The 23,025-nt window shown below is 35.8% G+C and overlaps 1 protein-coding gene across 2 annotated transcripts; it reads right to left on the bottom strand.

Moving 5' to 3' along the window:
- Positions 1 to 5,031: 5,031 nt before the first annotated feature.
- On the bottom strand, positions 5,032 to 21,512 carry LOC130800616 (pentatricopeptide repeat-containing protein At4g33990). 2 transcript variants are annotated; one of them, XM_057664156.1, is made up of 4 exons: positions 21,423 to 21,512; positions 21,173 to 21,335; positions 17,530 to 17,645; positions 5,032 to 7,707 (listed from the first exon to the last, which is right to left on the bottom strand). In XM_057664156.1, the coding sequence occupies exons 3-4, from the start codon at positions 17,553 to 17,555 to the stop codon at positions 5,268 to 5,270; spliced, it is 2,466 nt and encodes an 821-aa protein (XP_057520139.1). In that variant the 5' UTR covers positions 17,556 to 17,645; positions 21,173 to 21,335; positions 21,423 to 21,512; the 3' UTR covers positions 5,032 to 5,267. The 2 variants fall into 2 exon arrangements, with proteins under 2 accessions (XP_057520139.1, XP_057520140.1); XM_057664157.1 differs by having other exon boundaries at positions 21,173 to 21,320.
- Between the last annotated feature and the right edge of the window lie 1,513 nt (positions 21,513 to 23,025).

The raw sequence follows: 23,025 nt of genomic DNA, 5'->3' as shown, positions 1-23,025 counted from the left end.
TGTGTTGAAGTGGTTAGAATTGAAAATCATAGTCATATGCTAGAAATTACGTGTTAAGTTGCGATTTTAAGGGTTTTTGTGTTTTAGGCACTTTTGCGAATAAAGTATCTCAAACTTGATTTGTTTTGAACGAAACTTGGCACACAACTGTATTTGGTATATATTATTTTTTTAAAGTGGTTAGAATTGAAAATCATAGTCGTATGCTAGAAATTACGTGTTAAGTTGCGATTTTAAGTGTTTTTAAGCATTCTTGGCACTTTTGCGCATAAAGTAGCTCAAACTTGGTTTGTTTTGCACGAAACTTGGCACACAACACTATTTGGTATATATCACTATTGATTTCCAAAAATGACTAAGGAACTTTGTATCATGATCAGACACAATGGTGCGTGGTACCCCATGAAAACGAACCACTTCCTCAAAATATAGCTTAGCCACTTTCATGGCATCTTCAGTTTTATGACATGGAATGAAGTGAGCCATTTTTGAGAACCTATCAACAACCACCATTATTGAATCTTTACCCCTTTGAGTTCTAGGTAAAGCTACAATAAAATCCATACTAATATCTTCCCAAGGTCTCTCGGGAACTGGCAAAGGCTTGTAAAGACCCTTATGGAACACCATCTTTGCCCTTTGACAAGTAGAGCAACGACTAACCGCATGATGAACCGTGGCTAACATCTTTGGCCAATAAAAGTGAGCTTGGAGAAGCTCCATTGTCTTTTGAATCCCAACGTGACCAGCCAGACCTCCTCCATGAACTTCATGAATCAACAAACTTCTAATTGGACACTTAGGAATGCATAATATATTTCCCTTGAAAAGAAAACCATCATGTAAGGAAAATAAATCATAAACTCCATGAACACATTTCTCCATGACGTCATTAAAATCACCATCTTCCTTGTAGTACTCTTTGATCAAATCAAACCCAAGAATCTTGGCTTCAACAACACCAAGTAAATTATGCCTTCTAGATAAGGCATCCGCAACAACATTTGCCTTTCCACTCTTGTACTTAGAGGAAAAGTTAAAGGTTTGCAGAAATTCAACCCACTTAGCTTGTCTTGAATTCAACTTCTTTTGTCCATGAATGAATCTCAAGGACTCATGATCAGAATGCAAGATAAACGGCTGTGGCCTCAAATAATGTGACCAATGATCTAGAGCTCTCACCATGGCATAGAACTCTTTATCATAGATGGAATAATTCAACTTTCCTTGACTCAACTTTTCACTAAAATATGCAATTGGACGCCCTTCTTGAATCAACACTGCTCCAATTCCCTTCCCACTTGCATCACATAATTGATTATCATGATAAGAACCAATAGAGAAATTAACCATGCATTGCTTTCTAACTCCCGTACTAGAATTAGAATCTAACCAACTCAACTTGTAAGGGTGTGGATGATTAGTGGTGGTAAGACCAAGTCTAGACACTAAAGTCTTTGACACAGTATTAGCCTCACTACCCCCGTCAATAATTAAATCACATACCTCGTCACCAATTTTACATTTGGTGATGAAAATGTGTTGCCTTTGTGGTGCCAAAGGCTCCTCCACACGTGCTTGCAATGCCCTTCTAACCACTAAATTGGTTTTGTCCTCCATCTCCGGAAAGCAATCATCTTCCCCATCCTCTTCCTTAGGATTTTCGGTCTCCTCTTCTTCAGTTTCAAATTCCTCCCAATTTATGTTTTGGGTGGCTATGAGCCTAACCTCTTGCATGGTTAAGGCCCTTGAATTAGGACAATCCTTTTTGAAATGTCCTCTACCTCCACACTTGTAACAGACAATGTTGCTAAGTTTGAAGTCTTTCTTGTCTTTCTTAGGTGCTTCATTTGACTTGCTAAAGGAAGAACCCTCCTTCAAGGTGAAGGGTGGTTTGCGCACCACTGGAGTAGTGGTAGGCGTTTTCTTCTTTTTCTTCCTAGCATCAAACTTGGTCACAAGTTTGCAAGCTTCCACAAACGTGAGGTTAATGTAACCTTCAAGCTTGTCTTGCAACTCTTGATCCAACCCAGCTACAAAACGCCCCATTTTGAGCTCTTCATTTTCAGTTACTTCACACACAATGGCAAGCCTATCAAACTCTTTGATGTAGTCTTCCACTGAATCGCCATTTTGTTGTAAAGTACTCCACTTCACATATTGGCTTTGCTTATAATTGTGAGGAATGAAACGGTCTCTCATCCGTTTCTTCAACTTGTTCCAAGTTGATATGGGAGCTTTACCTCTAAGGGTACATGCCCTTTGTTCTCCTTGCAACCAACTGTCACCATAGCCCTTCAGTTTCACCTTGGCTATCTTATATTTCTGCACTTCTTCTTGAATATCCTTGTACTCAAAGTACCTTTCCAAGGATTTCTCCCATTCCAAGTACTTCTCTGGATCAAGTGACCCATCAAAGGAAGGGACGTCTACTTTGAGACTCCTATCCTCCCTCCTAGGTGGAGCTTCTTCAACTTGATCTCTCCTATCTTGCTCGTTCAAGAGTTTTGCCATTAAGGCAGCAAGATTCCCTTGTAGATTGGCATTAGTTTCGGCCAACCGTTCTTGACTAGCAATGGATCGATTAAGAGCTTCCAAATCTACCCTCAAATCTTGATTCTCTCCCATGATACGTAGGTATTCGACCCTTTTGGAAGTGTATGGAAAAACACCCCCTACCTGACGTGCCAAATGATGTGTAAACAAGATGGAAAAATTGTTCATAATAAGTATAAATTAAGGGGTCCTTGGGTTTTGTTTAACTTAGGAAAAATGTTTAAATTAATCAAGATAGTTAAGGGGAACTCTCACCCTAAACTTGAGGATATAACAAGGAGAAACACTCACTCACTTGTTTGGGTGTAGCTTAGATTAGGAAACTATCACCAAATCGTCAACTACAAGCTTTAGTTTTAGGAACTCTCACTAAAACTCTAACTCTTCAAATTTGGAACACTCAAATTTGGACAATTAAAATTGACTAAACACAAGTCAAGTTCAATAAACAAAACACACGTTTTTTTTTGGCAAATTTCTGGATGTCTTTTTCATTCATCAAAGTATGCTATATATAGCATTCTTACATCAAATAATTACAACCTTTCAATTGCCTAAATAAATTCAACAAAAGAAAATAAAAAGACAACAAAATAAAAGAAGATTAAGTGGCTAATCAATGTCCACATTAATCTCCATTACACACACTTAAGACTAATTAAACAAAGCTTAAAACTAGGGAAGAAATGGCCAGCAATTAAACTCTTCACATGGCTCCTTCAAGTGTGCAAAGTAATGTCCCATTTACTCCTCCATTCAAACCTTTTTTATTCTTGCAATAACTCCTAAATTAATCACTTGTAACCCCCAATTAAAGAGGTTAAATATTCAGTCAACTTAAGCCTTAAAACACGCCCAACATTCAACTCATTTCAATGCTTCAAACTGCTAGCACTTGTGAAGGAATAACCATGTAACCGCCACCTTTATTGCTGCACATTTATTGCTTGTATTGCTGCACATTTATTGCTTGTAACCGCCACTCATTCACACGTGTATTGAAGCTTGAAAAACCCCCAATTACTTGATGCTTTCAACAAGGTTAATTACACTAAGTGAAGTGCAACCCCTTGTAAAAATTATTGGACCAAAACCGTGCATAGGATTAAAGAAGGACTTGGACAAAAATAATTCCCTTGCATTGTTTTGGACTTGGACCTCACCTTGACCACTTGGACCATCTTGAACATTAGGACTTTGACCATATTGGTCAGTTAGTGTTAGGTTTTTGTGTATTTTGATTGACTATGTATATACATATATGTTTATTTAATTGTATATTTCAAACATTTGTATATATTTAGTTTTATATATATGTTTATTTAGCCTATTATAATTTCCAAACTTTGACTTACGAATGCTCGAACTTTTGGCGATGATTCATTCCTCCTGGAACATACATTGACTTGTAAAAACTTATGATGATGGTGTTATTATGCTCGATGGTGTTCGCAGTTAGTTTTGCGAACAGGGTCAAACAAGTCAACAAGCCTGTTCGCAGTTACTAACTGCGAATAGCTTCTTTGCCTTTTTAAAATATTAAGCGCTTGTTCGCACAAACTGCGAACAGCACCAAACCTCAGATTTAAAAATTAGACGCTTATTTTTGGAAATAAATTGATTGTGGAATTATTTCGTGCTTTTTTTTTTTATAAATTCGCTTATCCATTTCATTTTTTCCGACATTTGCAAAACAATTTTATTATTTTTTTTAAACTTCCAAAATGAAATTTCTATACAAGAGACGGTCTTAAGTAACATTTGTTGAAATTACAAAGATACGGAAAAATTTAAAGGCTCAATTTTCACCGCTTATAAAATAATGAACTCTCTTTTCTTTTTATTAAAGGGTATTCTCCGATCTTTAATAATAAAATTAAGAGCTGTCAAATAGAATTTAACTTGATCAAATTAAATTAACTTACAATAGCATTTTATCTATATTACAAAACTTTTTGTGATTCAACCTCATTATCATTCATCCATTGACATTTTTAATTATCATTTGCCACATTTAAAACTTAATGGATTCAACTGAAAAAAATTAAAATTAATGATGATCCGTAAATGAATTAAACTCAGTGCGACGTCTATGCAGGTTCTAGACTTCTTTAGATACATGTTTCAAGGAACACAGTAAAACACATTAGACATAAAACTTAGATTATCAATATTTATCATAAATGAGAATCGGTAAATGAATTGAACTCAAGTTTAAAAACAATATTATTCCAAAAGATTGAATTTGATTATATGAACTAACATATCAGTTGTAATGCTAATGCACATGCTCATACTCTAACCATCTTAAATGATTATATTTCATCTTTTCTTTAATAATTACACCTCCTATATCTTTTCTTATATTTTCGCGAATTGTATCTCTCAAGATTTGTCCCCACTTATCCATCGAAACATTCGCAATTCCACTACTCTCATCTTTCTAGTTTTAAAAGTCTAACATTCTAATCCAAATAGTAGCGTGGATTTAATGGTCGTTCAATTAAACTTACACTTTAACTTTAGAAGCACACCTCGTTTATATAATATTTTATTAGTCATTTTCTATTTTTGCCGCCCACACTTAAATCAATGGGTTCGATTTCAAATATTACATAGCCAAGTATTTGTTCCATCACCTTACCAATAATCCCGACACAAATGATCTCCATTCATGAAGTGATTGGATGGGTAAACGATCTCCATTACCTTCACCAATAATCCAGACACGAACAAGCTCCATCCTTGAAATGATGGAAACGATTAGAATCTCTTACAATAATTTCCCTCTCGGTAATCTCTGAAACAAACTTGGTCCAACAGTGGCAATCTCCACAAACCCTCAGATTTTTAAAAACCCTTATCACACTTTCAGATGGGGTGCTAATCATCGCATATGCAATCGCCAATCTTTCACTGTGACACGAGAGAATATGCTCCTTCTCATCGTCCTCTACATCCTGTAAAACAAAACTGAAATCGGGAGCATACCCAAGCCTCTTTGCTTCACCCGTCAGAGTGCACAACTCACGGTAAATTTGGTCGTAATCCGGATGAGACTTGTCACCAGTGTAGAAAACATCAAGCTTGTTAGACGCCTCAACAGAACTCCAACCTGGAGTCTTTTTTAATCCTCTGTTCAAAGCCAATGATCTCATCTCATTGACCCCTTCCCATTTCCTCACATTTGCATAGATATTCGACATCAAAACATAGTATCCTACATTTGCTGAATCAACAGAAAGCAACTGATCTGAAGCATATTTAGCCAATTCTACATTTCCATGTGTCCGGCAAGCAGCAAGAAGCGCTCCCCAAACAGAAGAATCTGGCCGCAGAGTCATATCCTTGATGAAATTACACGCCTTCTCCAACAACCCAGCTCTGCCAAGCAAATCTACCATGCAACCATAGTGTTTTAAACTAGGCTTGATTCCAAACTTATCCTGCATTATATAGAAGTACCATTGACCTTTGTCGACAAGTCCTGAATGGCTGCAGGCAGACAGTAACGACAGGAAAGTTACGTGGTCTGGATCCACACCTTCCTGAAGCATTTCTTCAAAGAGCTTAATGCAAAATTCACCATGCCCATGTATCGCATGGCAGGATATAATAGCATTCCAGGACACAGAACTCATTCTCCGCAACTCATAAAATAAGTATAATGCAACATCCAATCTACCGCATTTCCCATACATGTCAATAAGACAGGTACCCACATATGTGTCCAAGTGGAGTGACGTTTTAAAGACACGAGCATGAATTTTCATGCCTTGTTGCAAAGCCCCAAGATGAGAATAAGCTGGCAGCACACTAACCCAGGTGCCTTGATTTGGAGTTAAATCTGTGCAGGCTTCCAGCTCGGAAAATGCTTCAATAGTTTCACTAGCAAGGCCATTCTGAGAGTAGCCTGTGATCAAAGTATTCCACGAAATAATATCTTTTCTAGGCATTCCACGGAAGACCTTATGTGCATAATCTAAGATCCCTAGTTTAGCGTACATGTCAAGAATTGCATTTCCCATTATAATATTGCCCATAAGATAAGCTCTCCTTATGATAAACCCATGAATCAATCTGCTATTCTGGCAATCCCCAAGTTGAGCAATACTAGCAGCAAGACTTACTAGTGTTAATGTATCTGGCTGTAGTCCATGACACAGCATCTCTCTGAAAAATCTAATAGCAGAAATAGCATTTTCATTCTGCTCACACGCAGAAATGATAGAGTTCCATGAAACTATGTCTTTAACTAGCATCATATCAAAAACCTCCTGAGCATGCTGCAGATAACCAAATTTTGCATACATATTAATCAAAGCATTTGAAACGAATACTTCATGCTCCAGACCATGCTTAATGGCATATAAATGAAACATCATACCACTTGGGAAATCACCAACAAAAGCACAAACAGGAAGAATACTAGCAAGAGTCACAGGATCTAACTTAATTCCATTGATTCTCATTTGATAGACGAAGTCTAGTGCTGTTTCCAGATTGCCATTCAAACAAAATCCAGAAATCAAAGCATTCCAAGAAGCCGAATCCCGGAATGGCATAGTATCAAAAACATTTTGTGCATCAACCACAAAACCAAACCTGGAATACACATAAATCAAGGAAGCAGCCACAAAAACATCCCACATGAAACCAACTTTGAGAACCATACAGTGGATTTTCTTTCCATCCATTAGGTTTTGACAACCCTTCAGGATAGAAGGGAATGTGTAATTATCTGGTGGAACCTCAGCAGATGACATAAACACATTGAAGCATTTCAAAGCTTTGCAAGAATGGCCAGTGCGCACATATGCAGCTATCATCGAATTCCAAGTATAAGCATCTTTTGATGTGATTTGATCAAAAGTTCTTCGAGCAAAAGCCAATTCTCCATGATAAGCATAAAGATTAATGAGCCTAGTGCTAACATAGATACTTTGGGTTGTTCCAGAAACCACAAGAAGAGCGTGGACTCTCTTAAGATTGCATGCATTGAAGCAAAATCTGAATAGATGCTCAATGTCCACCTTTTTAACGTTATGCTCAGAGCCATTAAATGAAGCCTGCAAGTGATTTGAACTTGTTGATATAGACAAGCAGCAGCGCCAAACACTTAGCCAAAATCTAGCCTGACATGGTGATGATCTGCAATAAACAAAAATCAAGACTCAAATCAACAATGAACAAATTAGCAAACTAAAACCAAAAGCCATAACAAAAAACATAGAGAGACATAATCAAGAGTTAGCATGGCAATGAAAACTATGACAGAAAAATAATAGCACAAATAGTGACAGCATTCAGCAATAATAAGTCCAAAAATATTTTATATAGTAAATCAACAAAGATCAACAATCGAAAGTTAGCGTGACAATGAGATTTATTTCAGCAAAATAGCAACACAAATTATGACATTGACAGCATTCAGTGCAAATAGTCTAGACTACTTTCTGGATAGTAAATTACCAAACATCAATAAAAACGCCAAAGCCTTAACACCAACAATTTAGTTTTGGCTGCAAATTACCAAACATCAAATGAAAAATCTCTTTTCATTAGGTAATTAATGTAATGTTAACTCAGCATTCCATAAAGAACGGACAGCACTAGGGCAGTGTATTTTCATTATTGGACAGATGTTTGAACTCGGATCTCCAAAATACGATCTGGATTACAGATATCTGCCTTGTCAGATACCATGAATTTTGAGTTGGATGTCCTGGTTTCCGTATCCAAAACGCAAACACGCACCTGTTTTATTTGTTGCCTTTTTCAAATTTTGGCCTCATATTGTTAGCCTATCAATTAGTCATTTACTATACTCGTCCATAGTCAACAACTACCCTCAAATAAGTGCGACTCTTACCCAAACAAACATGTGAGATTGGAAAAAAAGAAGCAAAATAATTCTATTAAATGGTGAAACAATATTATGAGTTTTGTGGGGCCCACTCGGAATTTAAAAAATAATAAAAGATATAATTAAATATGAATCGTCATCTTTGTCAATCGGCATCTACCACAAAGATCAGGGAAAAAAGAGCAACTACAAAGCAAAACATGAAACGGCGGCAGCAATTATAAGGCTACAAGTTCATCAATTGCTACCAACAGACCAAATTTATAATAACTACAGTTCACTAAGTGACTCAAATAAGTTTCCTCCCCTAAATTTTGTGTGGAAACTAAATCAAAATCTCAATTGAATTCAATATATACCTAAAAAATCCAATTATTAAACCCTTCAAGTTTGAAATTGATTAGAAACTACAACTCAAAATAGGAGATATAGAGGGAGAATCATGATGTTTAAAGAATGATATTAAATATAAAAATTAATAAAAAAAGAGAGCAACACTTCACCTACCTGATCTTGTTCACTTTCAGACACATGAACTTTGTTCAAAAAAGTAAAAATGACCCTTACAACAAAGCACGAGGCAGTGGAGGCTTAGGAATAGAAATTAAATGGAAGTAAGAAGCTTAGGTGAGGAGCATGGGATGGGGTTTGGGTTTCTGAACTACATAACTGTTAAAAGTACACCTCTTAATTCAGAGAATCCAAAATGTTACAAGTACAATATGTATGGGATATCTTCTGATACCCACTCCATATTATCTAAATCCAAAAATTCAGATAAGATATCCAGAATTCTTGATCTGGATATAATGTACAGCGTTGCTGCATTAAGTGTTTATTTTATAATTTGTAGGGAGCACACTACAGAAAATGCGTACACCTTCCATATGTTAGTAATATTATTAAAACACAGTAGTAAATTCTGAACCAAATCCCCCAAAAGATTTGAAATCCAGATTTAGAAGCCTCAAAACTGCATCCATCAAAATTTAAGAAATACCTTTTAAACTGCTCCCTCATAATTCAGATAAGTGTTCTCAATTTCTATGTTCTCTTTTCGAATTCCCAAAACTAAATAAACTTGCATCATCTTGATGTATCTTCAGTTGGCTGCTAAATCTCAGCCTTTTTTTTAAGATCCAGTGTGTGCTCATCAGCTGCCCGTCACTATTAAGACAAGACAGACACCATGCAGCCGATCCATAAAAGCAATGCATTATTTGCATAGTCTGTTGTTCACAATAATAGAAGATACAGGGTCCAGATGCTAATTAAACCACTAGCAGATTCACAGCCTCTAAGCATAAAAAAGGCCAAAGCTTATCTGATAGTAAGCCATCATAACAAGAGCACAATTACTGTCAACCATAGACATTTTCTTTACTAAAATGAGACCCACTCTCCACCTCCAAAAAAAGAATCATCTACATTTCTCTTTAAGACGGAAATGTTAAGACTGCTTCAAGCAGCATAATTTTTGACCTCGAGGTGCAGGTAGCCAGTAGTCTATTCTCGAACAAAAAAGAATAAGCTCCAATAAATTGAGACGTTTGTCACATTTCTAATAAATACTTATAGGGGAATATCAAGTTCATTTCATAATTCAGATGTAAAAAATATTCTGGTATAGATAAGTTCATCTTAAGCGGGTTTTTGGTAAAGAAAAAGAATCTCAATCACCGTATAAATCAACACCCATATTGAAGATGACTAAAAATGATGTTTTCTTTTCCAACCGTTATTCATTCTATCAACCTCATGTCCACCCCTCTCAGTATTAGTCTACCAAGAACATCCACAACTAAAAAAATAGGAATGGTGTGAAGGCATCCCCTAGCCTAAGACCTCTTGAAGCTCTAAACAAACACAACATCACATAATTTCTTAAGACGCGGCAAACACTTGGACATAGTCCACAAATTTTCCCCAAAACCAACAGAATTTAACACTTTACGTGTTTCGATTGCTATATAATCTGAAGTACTTTGAAAAAAACTTGCATTGCATTAAGTGGCCAACCAACATTGGGACACGAGAATGCCTAGGCCCCACCAAAAATTATAATTTATACTGAATTTCTTATGTAGAATAGGATTCTATAAGGTAAAAATTGTTATGACTCCTAATTATTATTTCTTTGTCTAATTAGTATACTTTTTGCTAAACCACCATAGTGTAAACTTTTAGTCTGCCACTTAATCTGCATTAAAAATGTCAAACTACCACAGATAACTTCATACAAGGTCATACTTGTTGTGCTGTCTCATACTCCGATTATAAACTTTCCTTTTACACCTCATGTGCAACCTTGTCACGCACCATAGGCAAATGGGTTATAGAAAGCCATAGTTGTCCATAGATTTGTCTAGTCAGCACCAATGCTACATAGAAACCACAGAAAACTTAACAGTATACCACCTTTTACTTGAGGGGTATTTAGCAAATGATAGCTGGTAACTGATTGGGGTGGCAGATTCGACCAGCTGATAAATCAACTAATTTGACAAGCTGATTTGGAACCCGCTACTATGAGCAACTTATTTGAAAATAACTTATTCATAATAATAAGTTATTTCAACTATTTACCAAACACTAGCATTAAATAGTTTAACCATCCAACCTTTTACTTGTGCAAAAATTATCCAATGAACTATTATACCAAACACCCTCTTAGTCAATAAAGCATTATTTATGGTCTTCATATTAGACGTGCTCGAGTAACACCAACAAAAATCACCACCATCAAGCTTCACTTCACCCAACACTGTAGTGACTAGTGAGCACCATAGTACACAAACAAGGTTGCATTATATTGTATTAGTCGTATCCTGAAGTTTTCATCTTTTACCAAAACAGTATGACCCGCATTGTAAAGGTGTACAAAAAATTGCGTTTTAGATCGTGCCAAGAAGTTTCATTGGTAAGGCTGATATTAAGCGGTACAACAACCACATCATCCCCATTACCGCATCACTATGTTCATTTCCGCATTGTGATTGAAATCACATTTTTGCACTATGGTAAGCACAACAGTGAATTGCCTGTATAAGCCAACCGCTTTCATCAAACAAAGATTGAGATTCTCATGGCGTGTAACAACAACCATGATGAAAAAACTCTTCATTTGCAGGTATTAAACAACCTAAGATCCCAACCAAAGAATTTTATCACCAATCTATTCCCTTCGGAGAAGAATCACCTAAATACATCAACATAGCAACCATGCCATTGATGCCACCACGTCACTACCCATTTAGCCTCACACCATTCCTTATTCCTAACATATCCAATGTTATCAAGTAGTTCAATCTATTACATTGAAGGATTTCCTTGTATACATCTTGGGAAAAGTTGAAAAGGGACCATTAATATAGGTCAACACCACATAAGAAAAGGACATACATGAAAGAAGCTCCATGTGAAGCAGGTGTGGTGATCTCTTCATGGGTCATCTGCTAGTGTCCACTGTCACTATCCAAAAGGGTTTAGATAAAATTGCAAACATCGATTCCACCTATGTCCTTAATACGATTGATTTTATGTGGAACATGTTTACTTATCATCAACTTATTGTTAAATAAAGGTCTATTGTCATTTGTGGTGATTTAGGTTCCAATGTTGTATGGACGCAAAGTTGTTTCACCGGTTGCATGTGCCTTATAGCACTCAATGTAAGAGCCCTAGTACGCATAGGATCAGTGTACACGTGTCAAATATAGCTAAGCGAGAGGTAAAAGGCTACAAGCATAGGGTGTTCGTGTCTGGCAATGTGGTTGTGTGTGTTCAAAGGAGTATGGTGCATACAGAAGTATAGTGTGTAAAGGTTGAATGCATGTAACGATTGAGCATGAGGAAGACTCTAGATAGTCATGGCCAAATTAATGACAAGGTTGGCGTGTTAGGACTCCATGAGTCTTAGCCAACTTCACCAACTTAGTTATTATCTTTTATTTATCTTCTAACTTTTAGGTTGTCTTATCTTTCTGAGTTTCTAACTTTCATCTTTTTAGTTTAAATATCTTTTATCTTTTAATAATCTATCTTTTGTAAATATCTATCTTTTTAGATTAATACTATTATTGCAAAGTCGTTCATCAATTGATGGGTAAAGATTTAGATATGACAATATAGTGTGTGAAAACTTTAACGTATAGAGTGACATTAATACAATCAGGATTTTAGAGTTATGTGTTAGTGAGGAAAACTTTAAAATCAATTCATGAACATTCCTAAACGGAAGAGCGTTTGTATCTATTTCAAGAGAAATGAGATTGTTGCTTTACAGTTCGAAAATATTCATCTTCACATGCCAAACTCCCTTGTGTCACGACCTCCATAAGTTCATTAAAATACATAAAACTAGGAAAACAAGATGAAAGCTGAATATGCATGCTAATTGTTGAAGGGATTGATGATATTTCGAACATATTTGAAGTATAGAAGTTGCTTGTGCTATTTATCCTGATCTATTACCCATTTTTGCACCATGACCTTTGACAAAACAATATTTTCTTGTTTCTTATAATCAACAAAAAACTTTATTAAATATAAATATAGAAACTAGGTTTTGCAAATTTCTTTTCCTATCTTTTCTCTAACGCCAAGCAAAAGTAAAACTTGGATTGAACATGATAAAGAATTAGAAACCGGAGTTGGTTTAATGCTTTAGAAAAAAGAATGTGAGAAGAGTATTAACTTCACGAGTCTAAAATAGATTGGCCAAGACCCGTTACCGAAACCGATAGTATGGACACTTCGAGTCTACCCACTAACTACCAAAAAGGACACGTCCTTTATTAATCACTAATCCAAACCTCATGAATTATTACAAGGGTGACTCTATATATAGACTAAGCCCCAAGAGACTACTACAAAAATAACTTATCTATTAACAAAAATACCAAGACTAATTAATATGAAATGTCGATAATACCCTTGGACCCTTTGACCCGAATGTCATGACTCGAGTCAAAGGGTCCAAGGGTATTATCGACATTTCATATTAATTAGTCTTGGTATTTTTGTAAATAGATTAGTTGTTATTTTTGTAGTAGTCTCTTAGGGCTTAGGCTATATATAGAGCCACCCTTGTAATAATTCATGAGTTTTGGATTAGTGATTAATAAAGAAAGTGTCCTTTTTGGGAGTAAGTGGGCAGACTCAAAGTGTCCATACTATCGATTTCGGTAACGGGTCTTGGCCGATCTATTACAAAACTACAACTCAAAATAGGAGGAATAGAGGGAGAATCATGATGTTTAAAGAATCTCAAGGAAGTGGCAGCCGTGGTGAATTGGCCAACACCAAGGAATCTCAAGGAATTGCGTTGGTTTCTTGGTTTGACAGGGTATTACAGGAGGTTTGTGAAGGGGTATGCTCAAATTGCTCAAGAGCTTACCAATAGTTGAAGAAGGACGCGTTCGGGTGGAAACGGATGCCAGTCTTGACACAGGTGCCAGTCTTGGCGATGCCAAACTTCCGGAAGACATTTGTGGTTGAAACGGATGCGTGTGGGACAGGAGTGGGGGCAGTCTTGATGCAAGAAATGTAATAGATCGGCCAAGACCCGTTACCGAAACCGATAGTATGGATACTTCGAGTCTGCCCACTAACTCCCAAAAAGGACACTTCCTTTATTAATCAATAATCCAAAACTCATGAATTATTACAAGGGTATATATACTTATATAGTGTAAGCCCCAAGAGACTACTACAAAATAACAACTTATCTATTTACAAATATCAAGACTAATTAATATGATATGTCAATAATACCCTTGGACCCTTTGACCCGTCATGACATTACCGACCGCCTGAAGTTCCACCTTGCCCTCAAGGTGGATAAAAATTAGCCTTGTGTGTCCAGGAGTTAGTCTTCAAATGTGTTCCACACATCATTACTGTGTATAATTCCAACTATGGCAATTTAAGATTGAAGGTTTTCAAGAGATGGTTTAAAGAAGTGAGTGGGCTGAGAAAATATGGAGTGATGATATCTTATAATGGGCTGAAAATCCAAAAAACGAATTTTAAGAGGGTAAAATGGCCCAAATTCTAATCAGGCTGGAAGACATCAACATTGATGACGTTGATGTCTTCATCCGTGACATCATCAGCAGCAAACCCTAATTTCCCTTTCATCTTCTCTGTTTGAAATTTCACAACCTGCATATCCCACTTCTCTCCTACCATCTCAGAAACCCAAAAGAAATAAATCTTTCTTCCCCACTTCCTCCACAAGCTGACCAGCCGCCAAATTTTTCGGTGAACCCGCCGTACCCGGCCTTCTCACCTGTCTAATTTTCGACAATTCTTACATCGTACATTCCAACTGCCGCCATCTCCCTTCCCCTTCTCTCTTCTTCCATCTATTGAACCTTCAAAGAATAAGCCTTCCATTTCAACTCCTTTCTCACACAAGTTACCTGCCACCTGTTCATGGCGACCCGCCCTTCCCAAAGAGCAGTCATCACAGCGCCAGCAATCTTACAGAGAACTCCGCCCATACGCCAGAAAGTTCCAACGACCCCAAAATAGTGCTGCCCAACCGTCATTTCATACAGAAAACCCAACCTTAAATCATCTCCTTTACCGGTGCTCCAAGCATCTTTCCTCTCGACCGTTCTCTTGCCAGCTTCCCACCATCATTTTTCGGCGATTTCCTGCACTACGATGGAGCCTAATTCAACTCCCCCTTTCTTCCCCTTCGTTCTAGTTTCTCAATGCCCCAAAAACTAATATTTTCCTCGCCCTTTTCTTCGATTTCACGCATGCCGCCACTGTCGTCGCCGCCTCCCAAGTTTTTGCAGTGTTCCGGCGCCACCTACCTGGACCCCTCCCCACCACCCCCCCCCCCCCCCCCCCCCCCGAACCACCATCATGAACATCCAATATCCTCTCTCTTTTCTTGCTTCTTCTTTCTTGAACCTTGTTTATTATTTTCTTAATTCTATTGTTGTGTCTTACCTTGGTTTCTTTTTTTCTCTTTATCCTCCCTTTTCTCATATACATTCTGCTTTTCTTTTTTATTTTTGACCTTTTCTTTTCCTGATTTCCCATTCTTCTTCATTATTCTTCTTTTTCTGTCTTTTCTTTTATTTAGCAATAGGGTAGTCTTACCCATTCTGCTCCACCTTCTCTTTATCTTATTCATTACTCTTAGGTCGCCTTCTTGATTCTTCAATATCTCTTCCAATCTATTAGTTGAACCTTACATTTATCCAGTTTTCTCACCTGCTTCCCCTTATCTTCAACCTTTATACTCTCATTCTAGACATCTTCTTTTCTTTCTTTATGGAATACAAATGCCAATAATTCATCTTTCCTTCCTTAATGTAGAGTGGGGGGTGAATGTTCCGGATCAAATGCCATTAATGCCATTGTGACTACATTCATGATCCGCATCAAATGTTCATCACAAATCTCACAAATCCCTTTTCCCAACTTTTCATAAATTTCATTGGTGGATGTGGGTTTGAATGATTGGATGAAACCATTTTGGACATCCCTTTGAACTTTAAAGCATGTCTAAAGGAGAAATTTCAGGGCCAAAACCCTCAAGAAACCCATCAAGATCATCTTCTTGATTATTTTTTGAACTCCGGTCGTCGCCAGCGAGTCTCCAATCACCGGAATCGTACCGCTCTGATACCATTGTAATAGATCGGCCAACACCCGTTACCGAAACCGATAGTATGGACACTTCGAGTCTGCCCACTAACTCCCAAAAAGAACACCTTTATCAATCATTAATTCAAAACTCATGAATTATTACAAGGGTGGCTCTATATATAGCCTAAGCCCCAAGAGACTACTACAAAAATAACAACTAATCTATTTACAAAAATACCAAGACTAATTAATATGAAATGTCGATAATACCCTTGGACCCTTTGACTTGAGTCATGACAGAGTCATCACAACGAAACATCTCAATGCTTGAACTTATTCTAGTCAATAGTCACATAATCAATAGATCAAAAATTATTACATCCACAAGAAGAAACAAAAGAAATGCTCTATGAAAAAGCAAAGTATCTACTAAAAAGATGGTCAAATAGTTCTCAATTTGAGGTAAAAATAAGAATAAAGGTTCGCAAGTTGGAACAAATTCAAACGCTTACACATTGGATAAGAGAATAGTAGAAAAAAGGAGGAACGAAAGGAAAAAGACGGGAACGAAAATTAAGCGGAGCAAACAATTTATCATAAATTTGAATGAGAGAAAACAGTGAGGTCCCATGATTCATTGTTTTAGATGACAACAGTAAGGCTAAGAAATACACACTCATTCTACGCAGCATCATTTGTTACAAAATAACATCTTTCAAAAATTTAGAAAATTTAGCAAAAAGACAAGATTCCTAAAGTATGATTCAATTGAAAATAATATCAAGCAACTTTTCAAAGATACGTTAAGGAATTACGCTATTAAATAGTTCTACATTCTTCAAATAACTTATCTCCCTTTCCCTATCCCAAGTTATTCCCAACCCCATTGTAATCCAAACAGGGAAAAACATACATACTTCTTCTAACCCCTCAAATTGAGACACTTTTTTATCTAGAAAATTAGAGCAAATTTGACAACTCAAAGTTTCCTCAAGATAAAATTTAACATAATTTCTTAGTCAACAAACACTCCACCATTCCGAAACCGATGTTTTAGAAGGATATGGGAACAAGGAGATGGTGGGAGAAAGAGTGTGAAACAAACACAAATAAGGTAGAGAAAGAGAGTAGAAGAAATCCAATACAATTTACTAAAAGAGAAAAAAATGGAAGAAAGTGGAAGTGTGAATGACAATATAGAAAGAATGAAAGCCATAAAAAGGAACTTATAATTGAGAAGTATTAATTTGGATATCCCAATTCTAGTACATAGTTGGCACTCAACATGTCTCAGAATTTATGTCTTGTTAATGAAAGAATGCTTCTACGTTCCAAAATGACAATTCAATATGCCTCTGGACAAACATATCCCATCTGCTTTCAAATAACATTTTAAACTGCACCCGTCGAAATTTTATTTTTCTTGATAAAATCGGAGGAAAAGAGAAAGTCCATAGAGAACAAGTTATTTGAGGCGTTTGCAAAATTTATAATACCTGTTAGACAACAAAAGTTGAATCATCAAACTGTAATAAAAAATTCTCACAACTGATGAATCACTGGCTCAAAATGTAACTTTGTCCTTCTCAGCTAACCCTATGTATGAAAAAACCTGCATAGTCACTCTTCATTAGATATAGTGATATCACAAAAAGAGAACTGATTAACAGTCGAATATAAGCAACATGAGGCCATCACTATAATTTCAAGCGTTCAAATCAACATAACAATTCTACTCATTTGGTTTGCAGTCTAGGTTGATAAAACTAGAGAACGATTATTATTGATCATGGTTTCTTATAAAACTCATATCTCATAAACTGTACATGATTATCATAGCCTCCCACTTCATGGATTAGAAAAGTATATTTAATTTCCAACACCAATTCATAACTATAATTCAAGTGTTGCACCAAAAGTTCACTAAAAACTATAATTTAGCTTTTACATCATATAGTACATCCATGACTCTCAAAAAAACACTACACTAATTTCAAAAAAATAATCAGCCAAACATAAATAACTTAGAATTCAATATCAATACCCATAGACAAATCGAAGAATCTAGTTTTTACTATTATTCATCCAATTAAAGCTTAGCATCTACATCATAAAGTATATCCATGACTCTCAAACATGCCCTATACAGTGTACATATCTCAAAAACTAATTAGCTGAACTTGAAAACACAGAATTTAATATCAATAACAAAGGAAAATCATAATGATTAAAAAATAATAGTCTAAAAATTCATCTTAGACATTCAAATCATATTAGCTTAAAAAGCTAATTCCAACTACTTTCCACAAGTTTTCTGACCAAGTCAAGAGCAGTCAATACTAGAGCTGTCAATTATGAACCCGACCCGCTAAACCCAAAAAACCCAACCCGCAAAAAGCGGGTTTTGAACAAATATTTTAAAAAAGTGACCCGTTTAACCCGCTTTTTTAAACCCGCAAAAAATGGGTCAAAAACGGGTCGGGTCGGGTTTAACCCTTAAAATTAAAAATTTAAAGAGGAAAGGCGCTTCATCCTTCATTTCATTTCAGCAATTCAGCCTCATATCATTCCAGCCAGCCCTAATCTGCAGTCTTCTTCATTCTCACTCCTCACGCGATCGTTCCTTCTTCTTCATCCTCAGCCTTCCTTCTTCTTCATCATCTCCGTTCCCAGTCATCATCAGCCCTAAATCTATGGGACGTCGAGCTTCAAGTAGTAGCCGCCGCCGCCCTCCGTTCCCACGAAAAGGGTGTTCGCCATCACCTCTTGGACAATTCTTTTCTTCTTCATCATCTCCCACTCCTCAAGAAGGTAATTTGAAGTACCAATTTCATTTGTTTACTTGTTGACTTGTAGTTAATTTTAGTTTGCGTATTCGGATTCTGGCAATTTCAGTATGAATCGATGTTTTCTTCGAATTCCTCGCGAATTTCTGGGCGTGTAGGTTCCAGTTTCTTCGAGGTTTTAACAATTTCGAAGAAATTGTTTAAATTTAACTATATTTTGGTGCTTGGTTTTTGTTGTTTGATAATAGTCTGTGTATTTTCTTTTTTCTAATTTAGTTTTCCATTTTGGAAGTGTATTTGCTCGTTGCCCTAGTTGTACTCTTTATATTACCGTCATTTACAATCTCGAAGATTTTGCTGATAATAAGAATAATTCTAAATTTCAGCCTCCTAAACAGCAACCTATCAGCGTTGCTTGAAGATTTTACCACCAATTAGTAATGAAAATCGTTTTACGTTTAATTGATGTTATTTGAAGTCGTTTATGTTTTTATTATTATTTTTTTAGGGATTTGGTTTTCATTTGAATGAATTTTTGTATCCTGATCCGTTCTAGGTTTTTTGATGTAGTTTTATGAGTTGGATTATTGAAGAGAATGTTCTATTTTGGAATTTTCTATTCTATAAAAAGTTTTTATTAATGTTTAATCTTCTAATTGTTATGCTAATTTCTATTCTGATCTTGGTTCTCCTGTGATCCTCATGTTGTTGTACACACTTCTTTTCAGTTCTAATTGATTAAAAGATATTTCTTTCGCATCATAGCTCAGATTAGAGTTTATACTTTTTGTATATAGCCTATGTAAATTACCTGGGTAGCAGATGCTATAAATAATTAGGTCAATTGTGGTGTCAATCATGTGATAGAGGCTGAATTTGAACATTCATATCAGATAACTTCATCTGTTAGAGATGCATCAGAAAAAATTCTTGGTATTTCAAGTTTATTTATGATGCAGGGCGGCGCTTTGGCAGCAACACAGCTTGTTTATAACACCCTGAAATTACTTGTGCCCTGTCATCATTGAAACATTTGAATCCCAGAATTGCAAAAGGCTGTAGTTGCACTTGCGGCTGTTATCTACTGTAGTCTCCATTGAGCTATTTGATCATCATATTGGTTTTAATTTATTGGCCTCATACATGGGTTTAGAATTAATAATTACCTGACCTTTTTGAGTGCTCTCTTTTTTGTTACATCTTTCCTTATGCCTATAGTGAGATGGTAATGTTGTCTTCTGGAAATACTAGCTAGCATCCCTGTCATACATGACAGATCACTAGTTCTCTATGGTCTTTCTGGGTATTAGGTTACTTTTACTTTCTTTTTTCTTTTCCTATTCTATTAGGAGTTTTGAGCCTTGTTCTTCTGCTGTCATTTTTTTTTGTGGTTTTTTTGGGTTCTCATTATAATGACAGTCAGCCTAACCCCATTTGTTCTATTAGAAGTTTTGGGTTCTCATTATAGCTTTTTTCCTGGTTTAAGTACTAATTTAAGGATATTTGGAAGATCTGATTCATCTTCTACAAGAGGCAGGTTACCATATGTGAGTGTCGTTTGAAGAACTAATTTTATTTTCTGTTTCATGCAACTTTTGATATGTACTCTATATAAGTTACAATTTTATCGTAATAGGTACATACTAATATATTATCGTAATAGGTACATATACATATTAATATATTATCATTGACGTAAATTATTTTTTCAAAAAAGTGCAAAACCCATTGGGTCAACCCGAACCCGACAACTTAGGGTATTAAACAAGGTAGTCAAAACCCGAAACCGTAATTTTTTAAACCCGTTCAACCCGAACCCGAAAATATTTTTATACAACCCGACCCCTCCGACCTGTTTGACAGGTTTAGTCAATACCCATTGTTTCAAATTGAAGTCAAGAGTACATATATACCCATATACTTAATTTGCAGTTAATCAAATCAAAAGAAAATAAGAAATGCTATACATATATACAATACCCAATTGAAAAAAAAAAACAAATTGAAACAAATTCAATCAAAAAGAAATTTGCCATTAAGAAAACAAATTGAAACAAATTAAATCAAACAAATTACCCAAATCAATTGTAGAATTAAATTACTTATCAATTGAAACTAATGAATTCCAATAACTTAAATATGAAACCCTAAAAAATTAAATATAAAACCCTAAACTTATAAATTTACCACCAATTAAACCAAAAACCCTAAATTAATTAACAAATGTGGATTGGGTATCGTATAATCATCAATCATGAATAAACAAATAACATTCAAATAAATGAGCAATCTATAACAATTGCACAAATTTAAAACTGTTGTAGAAAGAACGAAAAAGAAGAAGAGTATATACTGTAAATGGTGGCTGCAGCAAGTTGTCGGTGGGCCGATCAGTGGCTGCGGCAGGTTGACGGTGAAGGACTGAAGGATGAAGGTGGCAGGCCGCAGGTTGCTATGTTCACCGACTTAATCCAGCAAGTTTGATTCCAATAATTGAAACACTTAGAAACCAATGACTATATATGATATCAGAATATAATCAAAAGATTTTCGTTCGATTAGCATTTTGATTAACAGCTTAAGAATAGAGGATTAAAAATCACCTCGCTTTACATTGTTGCGGACGATGTGGTGCTGCGGTGGTGAGGTAGTAGTCTGCATACAAGTGAAAGCAGAGACAACACAATAAAGAAAGAATTGGAAACAGCCATATTGTTACTCCCTCACTACATTACTAGGTTAAACCGGACACGGACACGACACGGGTACGGGAAAAACGCCAACTTAAAAATGGCGGACACGGGGACACGAAAATGGTAATATAATAAATATATCAAATTAAAGATAATTTTACAATCTTTCATTTGATATATGTAAATAAACACTTTAAAAACATAAAACTCACAATTTTTCAACTTTTCAAAATTCAAATTACAAACACTAAGATTATGAATTTAAGATTAACAAATAACATATTAATAATTTAACATTAACAAATATTCAAAGAGGATATACAAAAAAATGGGAATGGAGGTGGGGCAACACCATGTAGAAATAAAAAATAAATTTTAAAAAAAAAAAAACGTGTCCTTGACTCCTTGCCGTGTCCCTTCCGTGTCCTTACCGTGTCCGCGTATTCGAAAAAATATTAAAATATTGGGCACTTCATTTGGCGTGTCGGACACGGATTTTCGCGTGTCCGTGTCCGACACGCGACACGCAGGTTCAGTGGCGTGTCCGTGTATTCCAACTATATTATGGAAGTATGAAACTACATATTTGTTTACATATTTTAATTATAGGAGTATTTTATTATTGTTAATTTAATTATTGTAAATAGTTATGCGTCATCATTATCAATATTATTATAAAATATCAAAGACTTGTATTAATTTAATTTAGGGAAATTTCCCGTGTCAGTTATGAGGTTTTGGGTTTTCCATGTAGTAACCAAAACTTTTAAAAAAATCTACGCGATAACTCCTCTAGTTGGTGAAGTTAAAGAGAACACCTTATTCCTAACCAGAAACTCGATAGGTGTATGTCCCACATCTACATAGCTCTTTTATCTATCTTGGCTTGCTCTTATCCTCTGACGTTTCAATTGGACTTGTTCAAACACATCCTGAATCAAGGGTGGTCTCTAGGCTACAACATGGAAACTATTATCCTAACATACCAGCTACAAAAACTACGATCATACAATGCCTCAATTGGTGCTATTTCTATGCTAAAATGATAGCTATTATTATGTGAAAACTCAATCAAATCTCGTAAATCCTCTCAAGACCTCCAAAGTCTAACGCACGTGCTTGTAACATATCCTTCAATGCAACATTTTAATATAACCTTAATTAAACATCAATTTGCATTCTTCATCCAAATCTCTAAAGCAGAATCCTTTTAAGTATTAACTCAAACATAAATTCCCAACATAAATGCTATGCACAACACCTCAATAGTAACAACTCCAGCATTGACTAACTTCAACAATACCCACTAGGATCATGTATAAGGAGTTCGCATTATTACCAAATCTTGTCTATAATCTTTATAGACCAATATCTTAAATTTTAATTGCCATCTTTGCGACATGTAAACTATACCTTTATGATAATTTAAGTATATAACTCAAGATCCTTTAAAGACAACTTTTGCTAATATCACACTACTATTTTCGATGTTGGATCTTAAATTCACCAATGA

Source organism: Amaranthus tricolor, chromosome 15 (genome assembly GCF_026212465.1).
Source record: "Amaranthus tricolor cultivar Red isolate AtriRed21 chromosome 15, ASM2621246v1, whole genome shotgun sequence".
NCBI lineage: Eukaryota > Viridiplantae > Streptophyta > Magnoliopsida > Caryophyllales > Amaranthaceae > Amaranthus > Amaranthus tricolor.
This window is presented reverse-complemented; position numbering and strand designations above follow the sequence as displayed.

What these genes read in the sequence shown, in the direction of transcription:
- LOC130800616 (XM_057664156.1), bottom strand. Translation starts at nt 17,555, where the DNA reads ATGATTCAACTTTTGTTGTCTAACAG. An exon ending in CAACTTTTGTTGTCTAACAG is followed by an intron (nt 7,708 to 17,529) that starts GTATTATAAATT and finishes TGTTTATTGCAG; the next exon opens with ATCATCACCATGTCAGGCTA.